Genomic DNA, 20,935 nt, shown 5'->3' on the forward strand with positions numbered 1-20,935 from the left:
TTATCAGCAGATTAATTCAATTGATTATTGACAGTATTTTTCCTACTTTGTGTTGCTGCCTTCACTTGTTAGAAAAAGAATCTTTGTTCTATAAATGTTTCTTTAAGTTTTCACTTTTTTAATTTTATGATTTAATAGACTTTCACAAGTCACAAGGAAGGAAATAAGGAAGCAAGGAAGCAAAAAGTTATAAAAACTGATTCAAACTTGACAGAAGCCAGACTTCAAAACATTTCAAAGATTTGCATCACAAGTGTTTTTCTATTGGTTTTACACTTTATTATTTTTTATCACTAAAGTTAAATCATCCATAACCATAACGTGCACAAGTTATTTATATTGCAGTAAAAATAGGCCTGAGTTTAAAATGGGAGCTTGGACTGGCCAGTATCTGTGGATTTGTTCGGTGTTTACTGCCTGTTTTCCCCAGTTGGCAGCTTGTAAATACTACATGACTTGAATGCAGCATTATAATCCTCAAATTGATTCAGTAAATTAACTTCTATTTAACTACGTCTTCTTGTAGACGCCATGAACAACATCATTCTCATCTCAAGCTTGAGCTGAATGCAACTGTAGTTATAATATGAGTAAGAGGGCTTTACATCCACACACACACACACACACACACACACACTTCCTCTCTCATTGTCCTTCCTGTGGGATACAGCTCTGGCACTCCTCTTCGTCCATTCAGCTCCAGTGTTTGATTAAGTTGTTTTTCTGTTAGAGGAGCTTTTCTCTGGGCCTCTGACAAACTGTTTCGTCACCGTGTGTACGATTAGATTAGAAACACGTCTGCTGGAAGCAAGACAGCTTCTGCTTGGAACAGATGCTTTATAGATGAGGAGAATGTGGGTGAAGAAGGAAACTCGCTGCTCCCTCACTGGTCATCAGGTATTCACCGGAGTAACCTGGAGAAAAACTCTCAGCCATTTACGAGACGCAGCAGGAGTTTTGAAAAACGTTTTTAGATTCTACACCACCAAAGTCAGTTGGGTTCTTCCTCTCAGGAGCCTAATGCAGTTTTAAAACTACTCAGTGAGCAGCTACTTTGTCAGAAATACATCAGAGGAGCATTTGGGTCATCTGTTTCCAGTGCAGCCAAACAAACAATAATCATCTTTTTTCCACCATGTTTTCCACAACCAAGATCAGCTTTTATGCAGCAAACAGCACAAGTAGTTTTTCACTCAGCAGCAGGACACAGTTAAAGCAGCTGGTTTTGTTGCTGAAGCTCTTCATCAGTTTCATGGCTCCCTGACTGATTTAAAACTGATCTTATCTTGTTGTGTAGATGCATTTTGTGTTTCCTGTTGTGAAAGACTTTTTCTCCCTCTAGTCCTCTTTCTTATTTTGTAGGCGCACATTCACTCTCCAAGAATGCAGGTCACAGAGACCTCATAGTGTTAGTCACAATGATGACTGACGGTGTCCAGATGGAGACACCTCCATCCTCCGTATCTATGGGAACCAAGCTCCTACAGATAAGGAAGTAGAGGAAAAGCGTAACTGCCCAAATCCAGTTCCAGATGAGGATGAATGAAGTGAGGCAAAGCAATTCTATCTGAGACATGTGAATCATGAAGAGTTCCCCCACACCTTTATTTCTGTGATTGATTTTTTTTGTAAGTCTTTATTTATAGGACAGCGGAGAGTGACAGGAAACAGTACAGAGAGGAGGGGAATGAGATGCAGCAGCGTTATCTGCCCTACCCATTCAGATATCAGGTCGATTTCAGCTGAACGATTTTATTGTGAAGCAGCAACAGTAGGAAATGTTGTGCTGGTGTCAGTAACTTCTGTGATACAGCTGAAGGAGAGACAACAGAGAACAACGAGGCTGACATTAGTGAGATCAAATGATAAACCTGAAGGTGGAATACACGCTGCCTCATTATTGTTATGAAGGTGGGTAATTAGACAATGGAAATACAAAGAATGCCAACAGTAAATAATGTCAAAAATAGATTTTTCATGAAAATCTGAGGGATGAGCAAGCGAGTGTTTGATACTCAAGAAATAGATTTTGGGTGAAATGTGTTGGATGTGTGTTGACATTTCCTCAGATTATCAGGTCATTCAGGGTCACATTAGCTGCTGCAAAGATCAGACTCACCACAGTTTGATGGTCCTCCTGGTTTTTTTTTTTTCACACATCATCAGATGTGTAGACAACTTTTAAAAGGAGGAGCACATGTGAATTATAAGAACTGAGGCTCACAGTCTCCCCCAACATACACACCACTGCTTTGTTCTCTGATTGATGCCAACATGAACCACATGCTACATACATGTAGTGCTCCAAATGTTTTTCTTTAATATAATTTGCTGCTGTGCCAAGACACAATAAATCATTATTTATGTTCTGCTCTGCAGCAGTTGAAGCAGGCTGAGGCCGGCGTAGCTGAGAGCAAAGGTTTTAAACAAATAAAACCTCTCTGAGATCGTTTTGTTGGAGCTGTCCCTTATTCAGTTTCCCTTTAAATCTTCCTCTTCCTGTAAACAAGTCACTATGAGTGGGAGCTCTTTGTTTAAAAATCCCAGTCGCTCTCTTGAGTGTTTGGAGCCGCTGGCTGCGGAGGTGATGGCCGGGCAGACGAACAGAGAGAGAAAGGCAGTCTGAAGGTTTGGGGCTGCAGGTTTTGTTTGAGATTGATGCAGCAGCAGAGGCTGGCGCTCGGTGAACAGCGGGCAGGTACCCAGCAGACATTTACAAGTTGAATAGGTGTTGATGTGACAGCCTGCGTCAGCGCTGAGAGCTGGTGTTAGTATAACAAAGGGAGTGAAACATCTGCAGTCGTCCAGAGCTGTTTCTGTGAAATCAGGAGCCTTAACATTTGTCTGACAAGTTTCCAAAATCAGTTTTAACTTCTTCTTCTTCTTCTTCTTCTTCTTCTTCTTCTTCTTCTTCTTCTTCTTTTTCTGAGTTTTCTGTACTTTTATGCAGTGTTGTCAAAAGAAATCTTAAATCCTGCAAACTGTTCTCTGGAATCTGGCCTGAGTGAGTGTGTGGGATTCTATATTAGCTGCCATCAGGTCACAATTTTAACATGTGCAGCACTTTGCTCATAAACCAAACTACTAAAATCTTATGACATTCCCATCAGCCTCAGCGGTAGTTTGTGTTAAGTGCTAATTAGCAGTTGTTAGCATGCTAACATGCTAAACTAACACCATGGAACCATCATAACTTCTAAACATCCATAACATTATCATTGTGAGCAAGTTAGCATGCTGGCATTAGCATTAGCTTAAGCAGGTATTGAAGTACAGCCCCACAGAGATGCCAGCGTGGCTGTAGACGCTTACAGAGCCCTCACGAGTTCGCGCTGCATTAATGCTTGACGCCTGATGCTTGGTGCTGGTGCGATTGTAACCAACAGTCACAGTCTTGAGACATGTTATTTTATGCAATAACATGACATGCTAGCTGTCAATGCATCACTAAAGGGAAACCAGACGCCAAACTGTCTCTGCTGACTCTGTCCAGGTTTGATTTCCCAGTAAATAAACCCTGATCATGGAGAACAGGATGATTCCCCGCTGCAATAATCCACCTTTCCTCCATCCTGACGTTGATTACCAGCCTGGACCTACGTAAATGTGAATTGATTGGCTAGAGCTAGCGCCTAGCATCTCAGGAGAAACCTCCAACATGTATGTGTGAGTGTTGTGTTAGTTTTGTGTCCTTTATTTCCCCCACACAACCTGTGACTCAGTAGCTTTAAGTGGATTTAAGTGTAACTTCTTTTGCAGGGTAAAGTCGGACTCTTATTGTGAAAAACACCTGGAGGAAGCTGTGTATTTTGGGTTCTGTTTACTACTCAGTAGAAATACTGATATGGATAAATTGGAATGGCTATTAGTAGATTGTAGAGACTTGAAACTTATAGTAGATAAATGATCCTTTACAGTCAGTATATAGTTACATTTATTTCACTGTGAGTTAATGTAAGGTTACACAGGTGTGAGTGCAGACATGACTTTAACGACTATAAAATTGAACAGTGTTTCAGTTTGAAGGGTATTTGTTTAGTATTTACTGAAATCTATGAAATACTGATATTTATTCAAGTTGTGTTGTATTTATTTGTAAAATACTTTGACATTTGCATAGTTTAGTATGTGTTTGTGGAATGTGAACATTTGTGAACCACATAAATCAACAACAGATTGTACAATTGTAAATAATGTGATTATTTATCAATCACATTATATCCATTTGTCACCATTACTGAGACTCATTTCTCTGCAGAAGTAACGTCTCTCATATCAACATGTTTCTTCAATCAATGAGACAAATGTTAAGTTAACTCATATGTGTTGACTGAGGATGATGGGACAGATATGATGCTTGCTGCTGATTGGTTGGAGCAGGAGACGAAAAAAAACCTGCTTATTGTTGAGCTGGAGCCAAAGAGAATAAAACAGAGCAGACTGTAAACTAACATGGAGGCTGAGTGTTTGGCTGCAGCTCAGAGTGATGGAAACTGTAGACGGTCAGATCCATTATTCATCAGCTCTCCCCCTGGGACAGATCATTTGTTTCTGACCACAGATACAGGTCACACATGAGTGCACACACACACATACACACACACACACACACACACACACACACACGCTGCTGTCAGAGAGCTGTTCAGTCTTATCACAGTTCAGTGCAGTGAAGCTGGTGTTGGAAGATGTTGACCAGAGACGTTTCACTGCAGTTAAAAGTCAAAACCATGAACACACACTCTCACAGAAGCGAGTGTGTCGACTGACAACAGGAGGCCAAGTTCAGCCTGTGAGGTTCACAACGACACGCCTCTGAAGTGTTCACATTATATGATGTCACGGTCATGTGCTCTTTCCCCATCATGGGAGGGTGGTAGTTATGTTTGTAATTTTCCCTTGTATGTATTTTGTCCTCAGGGGCCTCCATAGCCAGATATTTTAGTAATTTAAGTAAATTACAATAAACAGAAAAAAGTCAAGAAACTGAACAGAGATTCTGAATTTTAATTAACAAAATGAAATAAACAGAAATGATTCACATCCACGTACATGAACAAAAAATGAACTTGTATCTTTAGTTTTTTTATGCAAAACCTTTATTTTCCAAATCATTCATCTGGTTCCCATAGTTAATCAAAAACTTGGAAGTGACATTAATATAATAAAAAGTAAAGATGTGAAGGTGATTCTCACTGACACCTGCAGTATTTGACTATTTTATTTGACTATTTTTTTTGTGGAGATTACATTTCCCCAAGCTCCTGTAATCCCTCATAATTATCACTGATTGCTGGTCAATTAACTAAAATCCCATTCTTTAGGAATATTATTGATCCTAACTGAAAGGCTTGAGAAGTGCTTTGGACTTTCTGGCTCAGTACTTAACAGACAATCACGTGTGGGATCCCTCGGGTCAATACTGGCTACACTGCTGTTTACATGTTACCTCATGCTTCATAATACTGAAACAATGTCCCACAAATTATTGCAGCTCAACAAGAACAAAACCAAAATTCTTGTTGATGGAGCAGAAACTGTGATTCTCATGTAGCTTCTCTCTCCTTGTAGAGCACCTTACAGGTCAGAAATCATCCTTATCTCTGAGGTAGCATCACAAAACCTGCCTCCAGAGAAAGAGACGTCATGTCTCAGGCTGATGCAGAAAAACTGCAGCTGATACAAACTGTTTGTGATGGATCTCTCAGATTGTGTGGATTCATACATCTGTTGAAACATCTGTGAGTGACGGACATCGACAGCGCTCCAGAAACGCTTCAGATGTTGGATGTGTGGATTGTAAACCTCTTCAGAAATCAGATATTTTCCAGATTTCATCAGACAGTAGCTACGGTCGATGTTGTATTAAACAGGTTTCAGTAGCATATTTACTGTACTGAAGTTCTGTCTCCACCTCCACCTGCCTTACTCTGATTAGTTTCCTTAAATATTTTCGTTTTTCTTAAATAAATATCCCAGATGCTTGTTTCTGTTCTAATCAACTGAAAACCTTGTTTTTTTTTAAAAGATTTAAAAGATTTTAAAGATTTTTTTAAAGAGAAAAACCGATTTTTATAATCAGTTCTACTCAGATGACGAACTGAAGGTGATTTTTTAATCTCCGCTGAGTTCCTGGAGTCTGTTTTCCTGCCTTCATTCCTGGCGTGCATGTTTCATGTGAAATCATCCTCTCAGCAGCTCCGCGTCTTTCATGTTTCAGCTTCCTTTTAGGGCTGGTGGACTCGTACCCGTAGATAATCCATAGCTTTTGTTCTTTGCCATTTATAGTTAAAAGGGAAAGATGAGAGCAGCTGATTGAAGGGGGAAACATCAACCCAGACGCCTCTGCTCAGCTGATGAGTTTAGTTTTCCACAGCCGGTTCTGCCCTGTGTAAAGTGTTAACACTGGGGATTTTTAGGTAGATTGGACTTTTCATTTGTCTAATGCCTGCAGCTGGCGGGTCTTATACTGGACTTCTGGCTTTTTATGGAAGATCTGCTGTGTATAAATCTAGTAGGAGGAGCACTTTGATGAATCACTATCTGCTCTCCGAGGTTAAACCCAAAGCCAGTGTAGCTCTTTGCTGCACTACAATCTAAATAGTTGTTTTAACTGTAAAAAACATTTTGGATCAGGAGATAAGACACGTTGAGGCTTTCCTGTCTTACAGAGGCAGAGAGCAGTGACTGCACAAACAGAGTCTGAGGGCTTTTAGCCAAACTGGAAACAGATATAAGTTGTAAAACCTTAATTTGCGCCTTTTTGGGCTGAGCATCAGTCAAAGTCAGAGACCTCACTGACAGGAAGTTTTAGACAAACTCTAAAGGTAATAAATACCTATAGTCCACAGTCCAGCTTTGTTTTAGTAGCTCTGACAGAGTTGTGCTTGGTCTGTCAGGTCTAATAAAGATCTGAAGTGTGTCTCATTGTGAGAGTTTACACTTTGACTGAGAACTGAACAGATCTACAGACTCAATCTGCTGCATCAGGAGATTTATGCTCCTCCACGAGAGGCCCAGAAGTGGATGGTTGGAGGTTAGTGACAAAAACCAGTCTTGATACCAGATGAAATGCTGGAGCAGGACTTGTACAGTAGCTTCAGTGGAGATGTTATGACAGCAGTGGTTTTCAGTCTGCTGACAGAACAGGCTCGCGGTCAGACCTCTGAAGCCTAACACACTCCAGCTGTTCAGACTCATCGTCCCATCCACAGGGATAATGAGGGAATATTTCTGCCCCGGGTTCGGTCTGCCAGGTAGAGCTTGCGCCCTCACTGGTTACACATCCCACCTTCTTCACCGGGACTTCAGCAGTGGTCCTAACACTGAATCTTAATCAGTAACCAAAGGCATTTTACTGGTGACATCTTCTTGGCTTAGAGGTGTCACCTTATTGACTCTAATTAGTAAAATATCATATTAAACCTAACAAAAACAATGAAGGACCTCAAGGGCATAGGTTGGGGACAAATCATGGGTTCTTCAACGACTTGGGATTGGGACTGTTGGGTTGCACCGCTGATCCAGATTGAAATGTCCTAACAGCCATTGGATAGATGAAATTTTGTGCAGACATTTATTTCCTGTGCAGGATAAATTATAATAAATACATGATCCTCTGACTCCTCCTTTAGCACCATCATCAGGTCAAAATTTTAATTTAATTTCCAATACATTGGTTTTTGACCAACTACCTGCTAAACTTTCCATGAACTGGTTCAAGTAAAACAAACCAGTCCACTATCGAAACTGGAAATAAGCTGAATGTAACACAACGTAGTCAAACAAAACACTAACTCAGGTCTGATTATCAGGCTAATTCAACTTCCATTTGCCTAATCAGTCCATAGATAGGTGACTAAAGTGTAATGGATAATCTCTCTACAAGAGGATTCGAGTCCCTACAAGCTGATTTCCATAGAAATGAGAAATTGAACCAGTGGCTGTCTGGAAGGAGGGAAGGAAATGAACTCACTATATCTGGAAAATGTGTAGTTAAAGAGCTAAGACCACACTGGTGTGGTGCCACCACAAATAAAAGCCCAGCCTGTCCACAGATTAACCTGCCCTAGCCTTTCCAATCTTAGCGGTTGGTATTAATCAAACCACCACCCCACCACCCCTCCCTCCTCAGACCCTGGTCCCCCTGGCATCAGGAGCAGAGGGGCAGGGATTCGGGTGGATGTTGGGGTAGTTGGGGGAGGGTGGGGTTGTCACATATTCTGGCATGGGCACCGGTTCTCACCCCCGCAGCCCTGTGGACGTCCCGGCTCTCCCAGGGCTCGGTTAATCCTCTTATTCAGCGTCCGGCTGGAGGCAGCGAGTCTCCCACAGACCGGAGCGCCGAGCCGGCCACTCTCCGCTGAATAAACACACTGACACAGTTGTGGTCTTTTTCTCTCCGCACAGACGCTGAGCAAGAGTTCCCCATAGAATCTATTCTACTCATTCACTCTTTTCCAGTAGAACATAAGCATGTTCCCCCCCAACCCCCCTTTCTGCCCTCAAGACCTGAATTACACCGCCCCCCTTCTCCTCCTCAGTCACCCTCCCATCTTCACTTCCTTCCCTTCGTTCATCTTAAATCAGCTTTTCTCTTCTTGCTGCTGATTTCGCTCCTTTAGCAAAACTTTTTCTTCCTCAGATTCTTTGCTCCAGTAATTATGTATCAGATCATCGACAACAGGAAACTTTTACTTTAGAGGGCAACAAACACCAACCTCATTGTGTAGAAAAACATGATTTAATGTCACGGAGATTCCCCTCAGTACCTCCGACAATTTAATTCATCAAAAAATTGTTGAGTAATAATAATAATAATTTCAATAAACACACAGATTTCTCTGGTTTGAGAATTGATGCAAACATTTGTGATAATGTAGGAAGACAACTCAACACCATATCTAACATAGGTCTAGTTGTTTTTAGACATTTTAATGTGACAAAGTTACAGATTATAACTTTAAAACCCACATAAATAAATATGTAAGAGTGGGTTATCAGTACAAGAGGTAACCCTCCATCATCACAACCTTTCAGCTTTCAGCAGCAAAACATCCAACAACAGCTGCTGGGATGTTCCAGTTTGATGGGCACAAATAGTCCTATAGATAACATTGAATAATTTTAACAAACACACAGTAACAAAGTCAGAGGGTCGAGATCCAACGTCTGAGCTGTTTCCAGGAAGACAGACTCATATTAACTTGTGGAACACATTGTGGCTGAGGTGATCACAGACACTTTGTGACAGAATGAGCAGGTGTGTTTTCTTTGTCGTCACTGTCACAAAAGGTTTTCAGCCCCAACTCGTGTCAGGTGTCGTCACGACGCCGGTGTGGTCTGTAACTGAAACCTGCAGCGTTTGATGTGTGCACGTCGGATGAGTCGTGTCTTCCCTGCAGCTCAGAGAGGAAACCGGTGCTGATGTAAACCTGACTCCCTCACGTCGCTGCACATCGCTGACTCTTGAAGAAGCCAGAGCCAGAACATGGACGGGAAAGATGAGCTCAGATGATAAAACTGATCAAACTTTACACTGACAGAGGGAGAAGGATAGAAGACACATAAATTACTTAACAAAAACATCCTCACGCTGGAAGATCGTCCTTGTAAACTTGCCAAACACACACACACACACACATTCATGCAGAGTGCAAACACACACACACACAGACTGTAACACAGCCTCGCTGCAGGCAGGTGTTTCATGTCAGAGCTGCTGTTTACACTGTCTGGTTTCCATTTCCACCTTAACAGAGGCAGAGCTCGCAGCTTCCTGTCTGTCCTGACCCACCTGACGCTCCGAGGTCACAGAGGGACAAACGGCAGGAGGAGGGAAACGTCCACGACCTCTCTCCTCTGTCTTTGTGTGTTTGGTTTGAGGGATGGTGACGTGTGTCAGTCGACCGGTTTGCTGCTTTGGTCCAGACTCAAATATCTGAACAACCATTGGATGAACTGACGTGAAATGTGGTTCAGACGTTCATGGTCCACAGAGGATGAATCCTAACAACTTGTGGAATTCATAATGAATCCCCAACTCTTCCTGTAGAAGTTGATATTATTTTATTTATTTTTTTGTGAAATCTCTTGACAACTATTGGATGGATTTGTCATGACGTTTGATGAAATCATTCCTACTCCCTTAAGGAAGAATGATAAAGACTTTGGTGACCCCTAATTTCTCGTTTAGTGCCATCATCAGGTCAAACTTTTAACTTGTCCAATAGTTTGATTTATCAGCAGATACGTCCAGTAAAGTAACGATGTTCCTGTCAGCCTACATCCCAGGATTCACCAGGGGTCACCAAAATCATTAGAGCTCATCCTTGTAGATGGTGAACATAAATTTCACGACAGTAGCAGCTGAGATGTTTTGTTCTGGACCAAAGTGTTGGCGAGACAGATGAACTGAGGTGATGACGAGGCAGAAACATCCTCACCTCTCTGCTTCAGGAAATAAAAGCTGCTTCTTGTTACTTGAACTTCTCCCCTCTGACCTTTAAACTAGAGGTCACGACCCTGCCACAGCCCGAGTGTTAGAGGTCGATAAAGTGAAAGCGGCAGAGTGAATGAGGCCACCAGAGCGAGGCGACTGCAAAGACACATCAGGACAAGAGAAACGAACGGCCCTGATTGTGTCTTTATTGCTGCAGCAGGCCGGCGGGAGCTGTAACACAGCTGGAATGTGCTGCAGTAAATCACATTCACTCTCCACTTATGGTCATGCAATGATTCATGGGAAAGTGGCAGGGAGTGAGTTTCTGCCTCATCAGGAGGTTTAGTTCCACTTTGGTGCTCTGTCAGTCCTTTATCCCTCAGAAACAGAAGGCGGGAGTCTTCTCTGCTGGATCTCCATCATGTTTAGATTCAGGGATTAAACTTTCTACACTTTAACTGAAATGACATGGATGAGTGGACGGTGCTGCGATGTTCCACTGGACCAGAAGAACAAGAACAGCTTTGTTCTCCCGCAGGAAAGACTCAATCTGCAGAATGTTTCACAGGAAAGTCGAGTCCCTGAAAAATCAGAAGTTGAATAAGGTAAAACCAGAGGCAGCAGACGTTGCACCTCCCTGGTCCAACCAGACTGAACAGAGCTCCATGTATGAAGCAGGTGAGAGGTGGAGAGCAAAGGTGAAATCATTGAACTGTGAGAAACTGAGCAATAATCGGTCACATCAACACAACATTTTGCTCTTCAGACCTTCACAGGGTCCTGCACTGTCTGTTATTCACTTTAATTCATAATGATGCTGGGAGATGCTTCTCTGGTGATGACGAGTCAGAATCAGCAAAACTTTCATCTTCATCACAAGGCAATAAAAACTTTTTTTTTAATTTAGGTCCATTTTGTGATCATGACTCTGTTGTGAACTTGCAAATTTTAATTTAAAACTCCAGGAGATGTGTGAAACACTGTGAGGAACATTATGGTTAAAGTTGAGTTCTCGTCTCACAGTTCGTTTAACAGCAGCAGCATGGACATGCAGTTCAGCACAAATATCATCAATAATTTTTAAAAGTTTTTTTTCTATGTCCAGGCCACGTCATCTTGTTTCCTGGTTGAAAAACAAAAGATTTATGACCCATGTGGAAAGTCACTCCGTGTGCTCTGAAGTTCCTCTGCAGGAAGTTTTAAAGCCCATCAGATCCAAACTTTCACAGTGATTGTGATTTCCTCTTTACTCATAAACTCTTAATCTAAAGCAGCTACTCTGGTCTTAAAGCAGTCAGATTACTGGCAGCCTGCCTGGAAAACACCTGCTTCACATGAGAACTTTACATCCTGTGTGAGCGTCTTTGTGCTGAGGAGCAGAACCGGAGTCGCTGCCCCAGACTGTCAAACATGTAATCCTGGATTAGACCGCTATCATCCAGAGCTCAGAGGGAATCAACACCGCACAGCAGGACTCCTCATCTCCTAATTTACTGCCGACTAAGACTGAACAGACCACAACCAGGTGGGGTCATGAAATGTAATCTAGAAAAGAGGCTGTAAACCCTCCGACAGCATGAATGTGTGTAACACTGACAAAATAGTGAGTCATGTGGAGGAGGCATGTGTTGCTCCTTCCTCTGCACTTTTGTTGCTTTTCTTGTCATTTTGGCGTCTTACTCTGTGATGATTGTGTTTCTTAGCTTGTCGCTTCATTGATAATGGAACATCAGGACAAAGGACCAACTATATGCTGGTAAACTCTGGCTCTGAGTTTCAATTCATCCCAGAGGTCGTTGGGTGGGGTTAAAGTCGGAGCTCCATGCAGACCAGTCAAGTTCTACCACACCAACCTGAGAAAAGCATTTCATGATAGAGCTGCTTTGTAGCATTAAAGGTCCCATATTCTACACTTTTCCTTTGTTTTATTGTTTATTTATTGTGTTGATCTCCATCAGAAGATATATTTCTGGTTTTAAGACACAAAAAACATCTCGGTGTAGTTTTACATTTCCTCTCTCAGGCTTCTCTCTGGAGCTCTAGTAACAGCAGTCTGATGAACCAATCAGAGGAGAGGCTCTGAGCCTCTGATTGGCTAACTGTTTTCTGAGTCAGTGAATAAAATTATAGCAGATTTCAGGTAAACATTCAGAGAAACCAAATCCTACAAGGTTGGATGGTGGGTCCAGGTGGGCGGGGCTTGGGGCGTCGCTGAGGGTGGCGACTGCTTTGTTGTGACATCACAAAGTTCCAGAAGTGCTGACGACTGGTTTTAAGGCTCAGTTTCTGAATACAGGCTGTGTGCATTTCTCTGTGGACTGAGGCTTTGATACTTCAGTCTTTGTTGTTTCCAGAGGCTCTGTGTTTTGTCGAGGAAGCAGAATGCATGGAATAGAAAAAGAGGACGTCTCTGAACTGCAGGACCTGAGCTAAACTGATGCTGCACTTGATGCTCATTGGCTCGTGTGCCGCTGCGCTGCCATGAAAACTAATGTCATGATGCTCGTGACCAGCAGCTTCTTTTCTGATCTATATCTTCCTCTTTTAACTGCAGTGGATATTGATGATTAGCCGTGGTTGTGTGGTAAACCGCAGCACTGTGACATAGATACAAGCTCCATGTGTTTACATGTTGGCTACTGTATGTATCATGTATATTTTCTTTTAAAGGTCATGCAGAGTCATTTGTTTGAATTAAACTGAACTTGATGGGTTGGTTGAGGGAAACAACCATGAGTGGGTGAATCTAGTTTTTTTTGTTGTATTGATCACTCATGTTTGCAATATTGATGACTGTGCTAGATGAAAGTTAAGGGATCACCAAGGTTATTACAATTCTGCCTGAGGATAAACAATCCATTTAATCCATCCAATAGCTGTTGAGATATTTCACTGTGGACCAAACTACTGAACTGACCAGTTAAAACCCGTTGAGCTGTAACGCTGCATTAACTGGACGTTCCCCTCAAACTGTAGAACCTTTTCCAGAAACAGGATTATGACTGATACTTTACTGTGATTGGCTGGCTTAGGAAAAAACTTTAAAATTTCTCACCATATTCCTGAAAAAATCAAACCATCCTCAGTTGTTTTGATGGTTGTGTTTTCTGAACTTTCCATAAAATTGAATATAGGTGCTTGAAATTTGTGAGCACTCCCTCGGGCAGCGTTCACAGCTCCTGTGATCTGATGCCTGGCGCAGGACCTTTAAACATAATGAGCAGACACCTTTAATAAAGTGCATGTTGATCCTGTTTCAATTCCATCAGTGAATTCCCAACATTTCTCCCTGCTCATAAACACACACCTCATCATGTCACTTTATTTCCTCTTCGTGTCACGTGACCTCTCGCTCTTTGTCTCTCAGTCGGGCCCTCGGCGCTCTGTGATGGTAATGAGGTGTTGTTCTCCAACGGCTCCACTTCATTAATGTGACAGATGCCTGGACAGCCGCTCGGGTTAATGATGTCACCTCCTGACAGGATCTCATTATGGACATGACTGAGAGCCCGAGTGGTCCGAGCTAGTTGGCGAGGTCCAGAGGAAGTTAGGAAGGTTTTGGGGGGGGGGGGGGGGGGGTGTTGTTGATCAGTGAGCTGTGGGTAAAGCATCGATCTTGTAGATGGTGCTGGAAACTAGTGAGGGAGTTTGGGCTAATTGCTTTTCACAGGTTTGGTTGTTTTGAGCCAAAATATCCACATATGATCAAAAAGGTGGAGCAGAGTACAACTACTTCCTGGTTGCAAGTGTTCCACAAGCAACACTTTAAAGAACAACTTTATCGTGTTTCCTCAGGATCATTAGAAATAACATTGAAATAAGACGAATATGAAGCAAAAAGCTTGTAAACAGGATGTGACCCTTTAATGTTGCATCCTTTAAAAACACAACACTGAAATGTACTGTGAATATGTTAGTGTCTTACAGATGTGAACTTGCTGTGAAAACACTGTATTGACTTTGTATGTACAGAGAGAAGTTGAGGGTTTCTGCAGTCGCGGCAGTCAGTTTCCCTGCAGCAGCACTTCATGCAGACGGATGTGACTTTTTCTGCATCTCCACCACGACGTGTTCTGACCAAGCAGCAACCTCCAGGGCTGAGAAATGAATCTGGTTCTGATTGACAGATTTTAGGTTGGAAAGTTTAAACATTCTGGAGCCGTGAAATAATGTGATTCCCATGAGGCTGTGCAGGAACTGTGGCCCCTGGCACATGTGGGTCCCTTTTGTCAGTCACTGTTTGAAACTGGGAGCAGTGGACTCTTGTTATAGCTGGAAAAGCAAGTGAACCTAAGAACATCAATAAATGTCTTATTAAGCTACGTCACTGAGCCGCCGTGACAACACCAGGGGCCCAGAGCTGGTTCACTAGACTGTGATGAATTAACCATTATTACTGTTACTATACTAACAGTGGCTGCACAGCACAACTTCCTGTGTAAGCTACAGTTTTAGAGCAGCAAAGAAGAATCGATTTCCAGTAAAAATGCAGTTTCATCCACATGTGAAACTATAAGTTTATTAATAAATTTCATGATATCAGATCAGAGCACAGACTTGCACAGTCGCTGATACCTGATGCAGTATTTCAGACAGTATCAGCAGCAGAACAACTCTGTTTATATCATATGGGAACTTAAATCATTTAATCATTTAGTTAACGTTGTGTGAGAGAAGTGACAGCTCAGTTTGTGTGTCTCTTTTTAAGCTGCAGATTGTGTTGTTGTTGTTGTATTGGATATTTAAACATGTCTGTGAGGATCTGAGTCATCCAGGTCAGAGGATGTGGAAAAGCCTTCGACTTGACACCAACAGAAGTTTTTTCTTATAATACGTCTCTGTGGTCAAACCTGCCCAACCTGAGATTTGAAAACCTTCAGGTGCTCGATTTAATATTTCCAGCAGCTAAATAAAAACTCTTCATGACAGAGGAGGTCAGTGTTACAGCTGGAAGCGACTCACTGACTCTCTCCGGCTCCAGGTTTTGTTGTTTGAGTCTAACGGAGCCCGCGGCTGTTTTTCATCTGCAGGAGAGCTGAAAGTTTGTGTTGACGCTGGTGGTTTTGTTTGGCAGCTGTTCAGTGAAAGTCTCAGCAGAGACTGTGTGTGAAGCAGCAAATCAAATAAGATCAAATCATAAAAGCTCATTAAAGTCCAACCCACTCATGAACCTGTCAGCTCAGGAATTTAAAGGGACATTTGTCTCACAACTCTGATTGTGTAAAAACTTTTTACAACCTTACAGCGCCTGAAGCTACAATTAGCGAGCTTCATCTGAAGCCTTTCATCAAATAAATCATGTTTTATATGTGTAAATATTTTTATATTTTCAAATGATTATTTTGTTGTTTCTGTTCCAGTCGCTTATACTCAACATTATTCTGAATTTTAGATTAGTCTCGTGCTGTTCTTTAACTGTGCAGTGACTCTACATAGATGTTCAAAGATCAGTGCAGTGATTCCCAGGATTCAGCGGAGAACATCCAGCGTAATGAATAATCTGTTAATATCTGTCCACATAAACAAGTTTAAATGACCATCTTTCTCCCTCTGTCTCCCGCAGCTGACGGATATGCTTACAGGAATCAACGCAAGTTCTCAGAGGACATCGACTGGTCGTACGCAGGTGAGTGAAGTTGATCCAATGCTCTGCAGGCTGCACGTCGCTCCCCCTGCCTTTAAACTGGAATAAGTCAGTCATGAGTCAGCAGGTTAGGAGGTTTTCCTGTTGAGTGACTTTACCGCAGCTCACTGTTTAGTTTGTCACAGTTCAGTTTGCCTCTTTGCAGTAGCTGCAGCAGTGTGAGGACCGGCAGAATGTAGTTCCTCAGTGTGTACGTTAGCTGCCTGTGAACCAAGACTGAAGGACAAGGAGTCTGGTGTCACTCGTAGTCAACAAACTCCATGAAAAGAGCAAAAACAGTTTGTCAGTTTGTCTCTCAACACGTTCTGACTTCACTGCTGTTTGTGGCTTCTGAAGATGCAAATCTTGGAAAAGTTTATTTTATTTTTTTTTATGCTCAGGAAGTTACTCATTTTAAGAGTTTTAAGAACCAGAAATCATGTCAGTGTAGTTTTACATCTCCAGGCTTCTCTCTGGAGCTGCAGGAACAACAGGTCAGCAGGGGGGCTCATGGGAAGTCACATAAATACACAACAGTACACACAGTGTTATTACACAGTGTTGTTACACAGTCTGTGAGTCAGGGTCAGAGTCAGAGCTGCTGATGATATTCACACAACTCCTGTGTTGGTTTTTGAAGTAACTTATGTTGCTTCGTGTGTGTGTGTGTGTGTGTGTGTGTGTGTGTGTGTGCGTGCGTGCGTGCGTGTGTCCTGTAGTGTGACGTGCTGGCTGCAGCTCCACTGATGGTCAGTGAGGACTTTAATGTTTCTGCTTTGATGCTGAAGTCAGAGCTGCTACCATTTGTGTGTGTATGTGTGTGTGTTTGTATGTGTGTGTGTTTGTATGTGTGTGTGTGTGTGTGTGTGTGTGTGAGTGTGTATGTGTGTGTGTGTGTATGTGTGTGTGTGTGTGTGTACGTGCGTGTGTGCATGTGTGTGTGTGTGTGTGTGTGTGTGTGTGTGTGTATACTGTGCTTCAAAGAACAAACTCATTGATCTTGAATGATAGTGACGTAGTGTATGAAGCTTTGAGCATGTGTGTGTTAGATGAAAATATGGATTTGATTTGATTTTATCCAAACAGATGAACTTTTGAAATGAGATGTGAATAAATATGGAAATCTTAGATATTTGTGTCCTGATCAATTATTTTAGCCACGATTCAGATCTGTAGTGATCGACACTGACTGCTCAGCAGCTGCTGTGATCCCATCACGAGACGGTCTCTACTTTTACATCTGTGTGTTGTCATTGTGAAGTTGTTTAGTTTGTCTTTGTTGTTGTTTGTGCCTCTGTAGTCATTTCATTGACTTTGGAGTCTGGACCCTCGACCTCATGGGCCCCTGGGTCTGTGCCTGGTAGTAATCCATCCAGGATCAGGAGGTTGTCTAATCTTTTCTGTTTGATATTGTGGCCATAATGAACTGATTTCTTTCTCATTTCTCTTAAATTGTGTTGTGCTGTGAAACAAATCACATGAACCAACTTGAGAAGGAAACACTGGGCATCACTAGACATTTAAACCTGTATCTGCTGCTGCAGCTCTCCACCACCCCACCTGTTTAAACTGTGCCCTAGTGCCTTTGAGCATGAGACTGAACCCTGGACCCTGCAGCAGCACCGTGTTGAATTATTTTTAATTTGATAATTTAGGAATCACATGAATCCAATTTTTATCACTTTTGCTCACGTTTTAGGATTTGGATGTTGATATAAGAACACACACACACACACACACACACATACACACACACACAGGTTATTTGATCTCTCTGATCAGAAGCCGTGTTGGACTCAGCTCAGTAAACCAGATCTTTGGTGGTCTTCAGTGTTCAGACTGCTGGTCTCTGGAGCAGATGTGACCTGATGTTTCACCGCTTGTCTGTTCACAGGCTGTCGAGTAGATAAAACAAACACATGGACGTTTTACATCAACCTGTTTTAATCAGTTACAGTCAACTGTTGAGTTCATGCTCCAAATTTTTAACCGTAAAACAAAACAGTTTCTCTTGGTGGAAAAACATCAGAGTTAGTGTTGATGAGCTGCTAAAACACAGATGTTCATCGTTTGTGTTGTGGATCCAACTCTTCACAGAGAAACACTGATATCAAGTCTCTTTAAAATGTAAATGAATGTTTAGTGTAAGGGAGTTAGAACATCATCAATTATTAATGACTTGAGCTGATATGATTATGACAGCTATCACCAACATTATGAGCTCCCCACTGCATATAGTTAAAGTTGTTTTCTTTCATCTGTGTTCATGTTTTTTAAAGATGGCATTCACATTTGATTTAATTAATTAAAGGTCCCATATTTTACACTTTATTAGTGTTTAATTTGAAGTGTTGATATCCAGAAGAAGATATATTTGTGGTCTTAAGAACCACAAACAATCTCAGTGGAGTTTTACGTCTCCTCTCTGAGGCTTTGATACTTTCACAGTATTAATACAGAACCTAGACCTGCTTTATAATCAAAAAACACATGAAAATCTTTATAAATATGGGACCTTTAATAAAAAAGATGATGACTGAAGTGATTTCAGGTGGAAACAGCGGAGGAGGGCGTATAAACTTTTGTTTATACGCCTGGCTGTTTGTATAAACTGATATAAGTCTGTATAAGTCTGAGAATGATAAGCATTAAGTAATAATAAGTATAAACATTATATAGCTTCAGAATACAGAATAATTGAAACTGTTTGTGTTATATACCGACATAATGTGGAAACTAATTCTGCCTTTACAGCTGCTCAAGGCCAAAGTGAAATATAAATGTAAACATTCAGAGTTCAAGAGGAACATTTACATTTATGATCCTTTTAAAAACAAGAAAGTCACGGAAACTATGAGCAAGGCTTCATATTAAATTAAGTTTTCAGACAAGTCATCCCATATATAGGACTTACATGTATGTAGTGGTAATAGCTCCAGCCTATAACTCCCCTAAATCCTCATCCAACTCCAGTCCAAGTCTGAATCACTGTACGACAACGGGATATTTGTGTGGTTTGTATTTGTGTGGAGATAATACTTCACTTAGTGCACTAAAGCAAAATAACTTGGAGGTAAGGATTAGTTTGCTACTAATGTTTTATTTTGTCATTAGTATTATTTATTGAATATTATAATGTATATATTGAATATCCTAGACCACAGATGCCCTGTTCAGACCAGGTATTAACATCCGTCTCTCGTGATCCGATCACACCTGGGCCACACCGAAGTACCATGTGAATGTGTTGTTTTGACAACCAACAGCCTGAACCCAAAATTAAATTTACGATAAACTACGGCCTAGAAAGCAGCATTTTCTCACATGTCAGAAGTGTAGTGAAGTGTTTGATATTTTTGGTTTAAAAATGACTGAAACAATTGATCACTTATCCCAATAGTTGTCTTTTGATTGACTAATCAACTGATAGTTGCAGGTCTAGTGTCTTTAAATATTCTGCTGCATGTTTCTGCTACATCCTGTGTTTAAGGTTGAATATGGTGGTGTGTGTGTGTGTGTGTGTGTGTGTGTGTGTGTGTGTGTGTGTGTGTGTGTGTGTGTGTGTGTGTGAGATCTCCATTGACATGCTAATATCCGTCCTGACCCAGAAGCCTGACCTGGTTGGGCTTTTTGTCCTGTGGAGGAAGAAAACTCACAGCAGCCAATCAGAGTGAGGACAGGGGGTCACATGACCACTGATGTAGGCTACCTGCTCACAAACACAAATACCAGCTGGTCGAAACAACACTACAACACATATTTGGCACAAAGGAGTGAAGTACAAACATCTTCAAGATTAGTGAGATAGTTACTGTAACTGCACTATAATTTTAATTTAATGCATCATTATTGTATTTTATTTTTCAGGTATAAGCGACACTCCCACTGAACAGCAGTTTAAAGTTTTATTTGTCACATGCTAAGGTGCAATGTACAGTGAGCAAAGCAGTGAAATGAGGGTCGGACTTGGCAGCAGGGAAGGTGCAAATTGTAAAAAAAATATTTTTGATATCATGAGAAATATAACATATAAATCAGGATCAGACTCAGGTTTATTGCCAAGTAGATTTTTACATATAAGGAATTAGCTTTGGTGTTTGGGTGCATAACAATAAACATAAGAGAAGAAGAGAATCTAATAGAATATAAGAATATAAAGAAAGATGAAGCAAAAACAAGGACAAGAACAAGTCATATAAATTTTCAATAAAATATTTACAATTAAAATGTGAAAAAATAGTATAAAAAATGTAAGAAATAATACATATAATGTACAATTTGCAATATGGATGCGCAAGAATTCACAGTATGAAATACAAGAATATGCATGAGAAATAATCAAAATATATTCAATGTTATCAAATATCGATCCAAGCCTGTCGTTTAGAGCAACATCCGATTTACAGTTACACTGAGGAAAGAGTCAGAAACTGTCATAAAATTAATGAATAGATAATAATAAAGCACAGGCACTAAAGATGAGTTCAGGGATGATTATTGGTCTTAACTGTAGTTAAAGCCACTGTGGGAGCAGCTCTTCTTATTTATGTATTTATGTCTTATTTATATATAAACATCCGACTCATTATTGAACTGTCTGGAAACAGGTTTTAATAACGACTGTAATGATGAGGCCAGGGCGCCCGGGTGGAGCTGCACACTCCCACAGACTGCAACCTTTTGACTAACAGATAATAAATGTCTTCAAACACACAGATATCATCCAAAATTGTATGTGTATCCATTTGAACACATAATTCTCCCATGAGGAACAGTTTATTGTTTCTTTTGATCCATCAGACCTGTGCAGTCGATCACACGGAGCCTGATGATGAATTTAGTTCCAGGAAAATGGATTCAAATGAAAAACT

The 20,935-nt window shown here is 41.2% G+C and overlaps 1 protein-coding gene across 7 annotated transcripts in view; it reads left to right on the forward strand.

Moving 5' to 3' along the window:
- Positions 1-20,935, forward strand: part of ptprz1a (protein tyrosine phosphatase receptor type Z1a) — a 79,447-nt gene that overhangs the window by 12,243 nt on the left and 46,269 nt on the right. For all 7 annotated transcript variants that reach the window (XM_071459993.1, XM_071460001.1, XM_071459957.1 and 4 more), the window contains exon 2: positions 16,005-16,067. In XM_071459993.1, the coding sequence (XP_071316094.1) occupies positions 16,005-16,067 (63 nt within the window). The remainder of the gene's footprint in view (positions 1-16,004; positions 16,068-20,935) is intronic.

Source organism: Trachinotus anak, unplaced genomic scaffold (genome assembly GCF_046630095.1).
Source record: "Trachinotus anak isolate AG129_WGS33_773 ecotype Australia unplaced genomic scaffold, CSIRO_AGI_Tana_v1 ptg000002l, whole genome shotgun sequence".
Taxonomy (NCBI): Eukaryota; Metazoa; Chordata; class Actinopteri; order Carangiformes; family Carangidae; genus Trachinotus; species Trachinotus anak.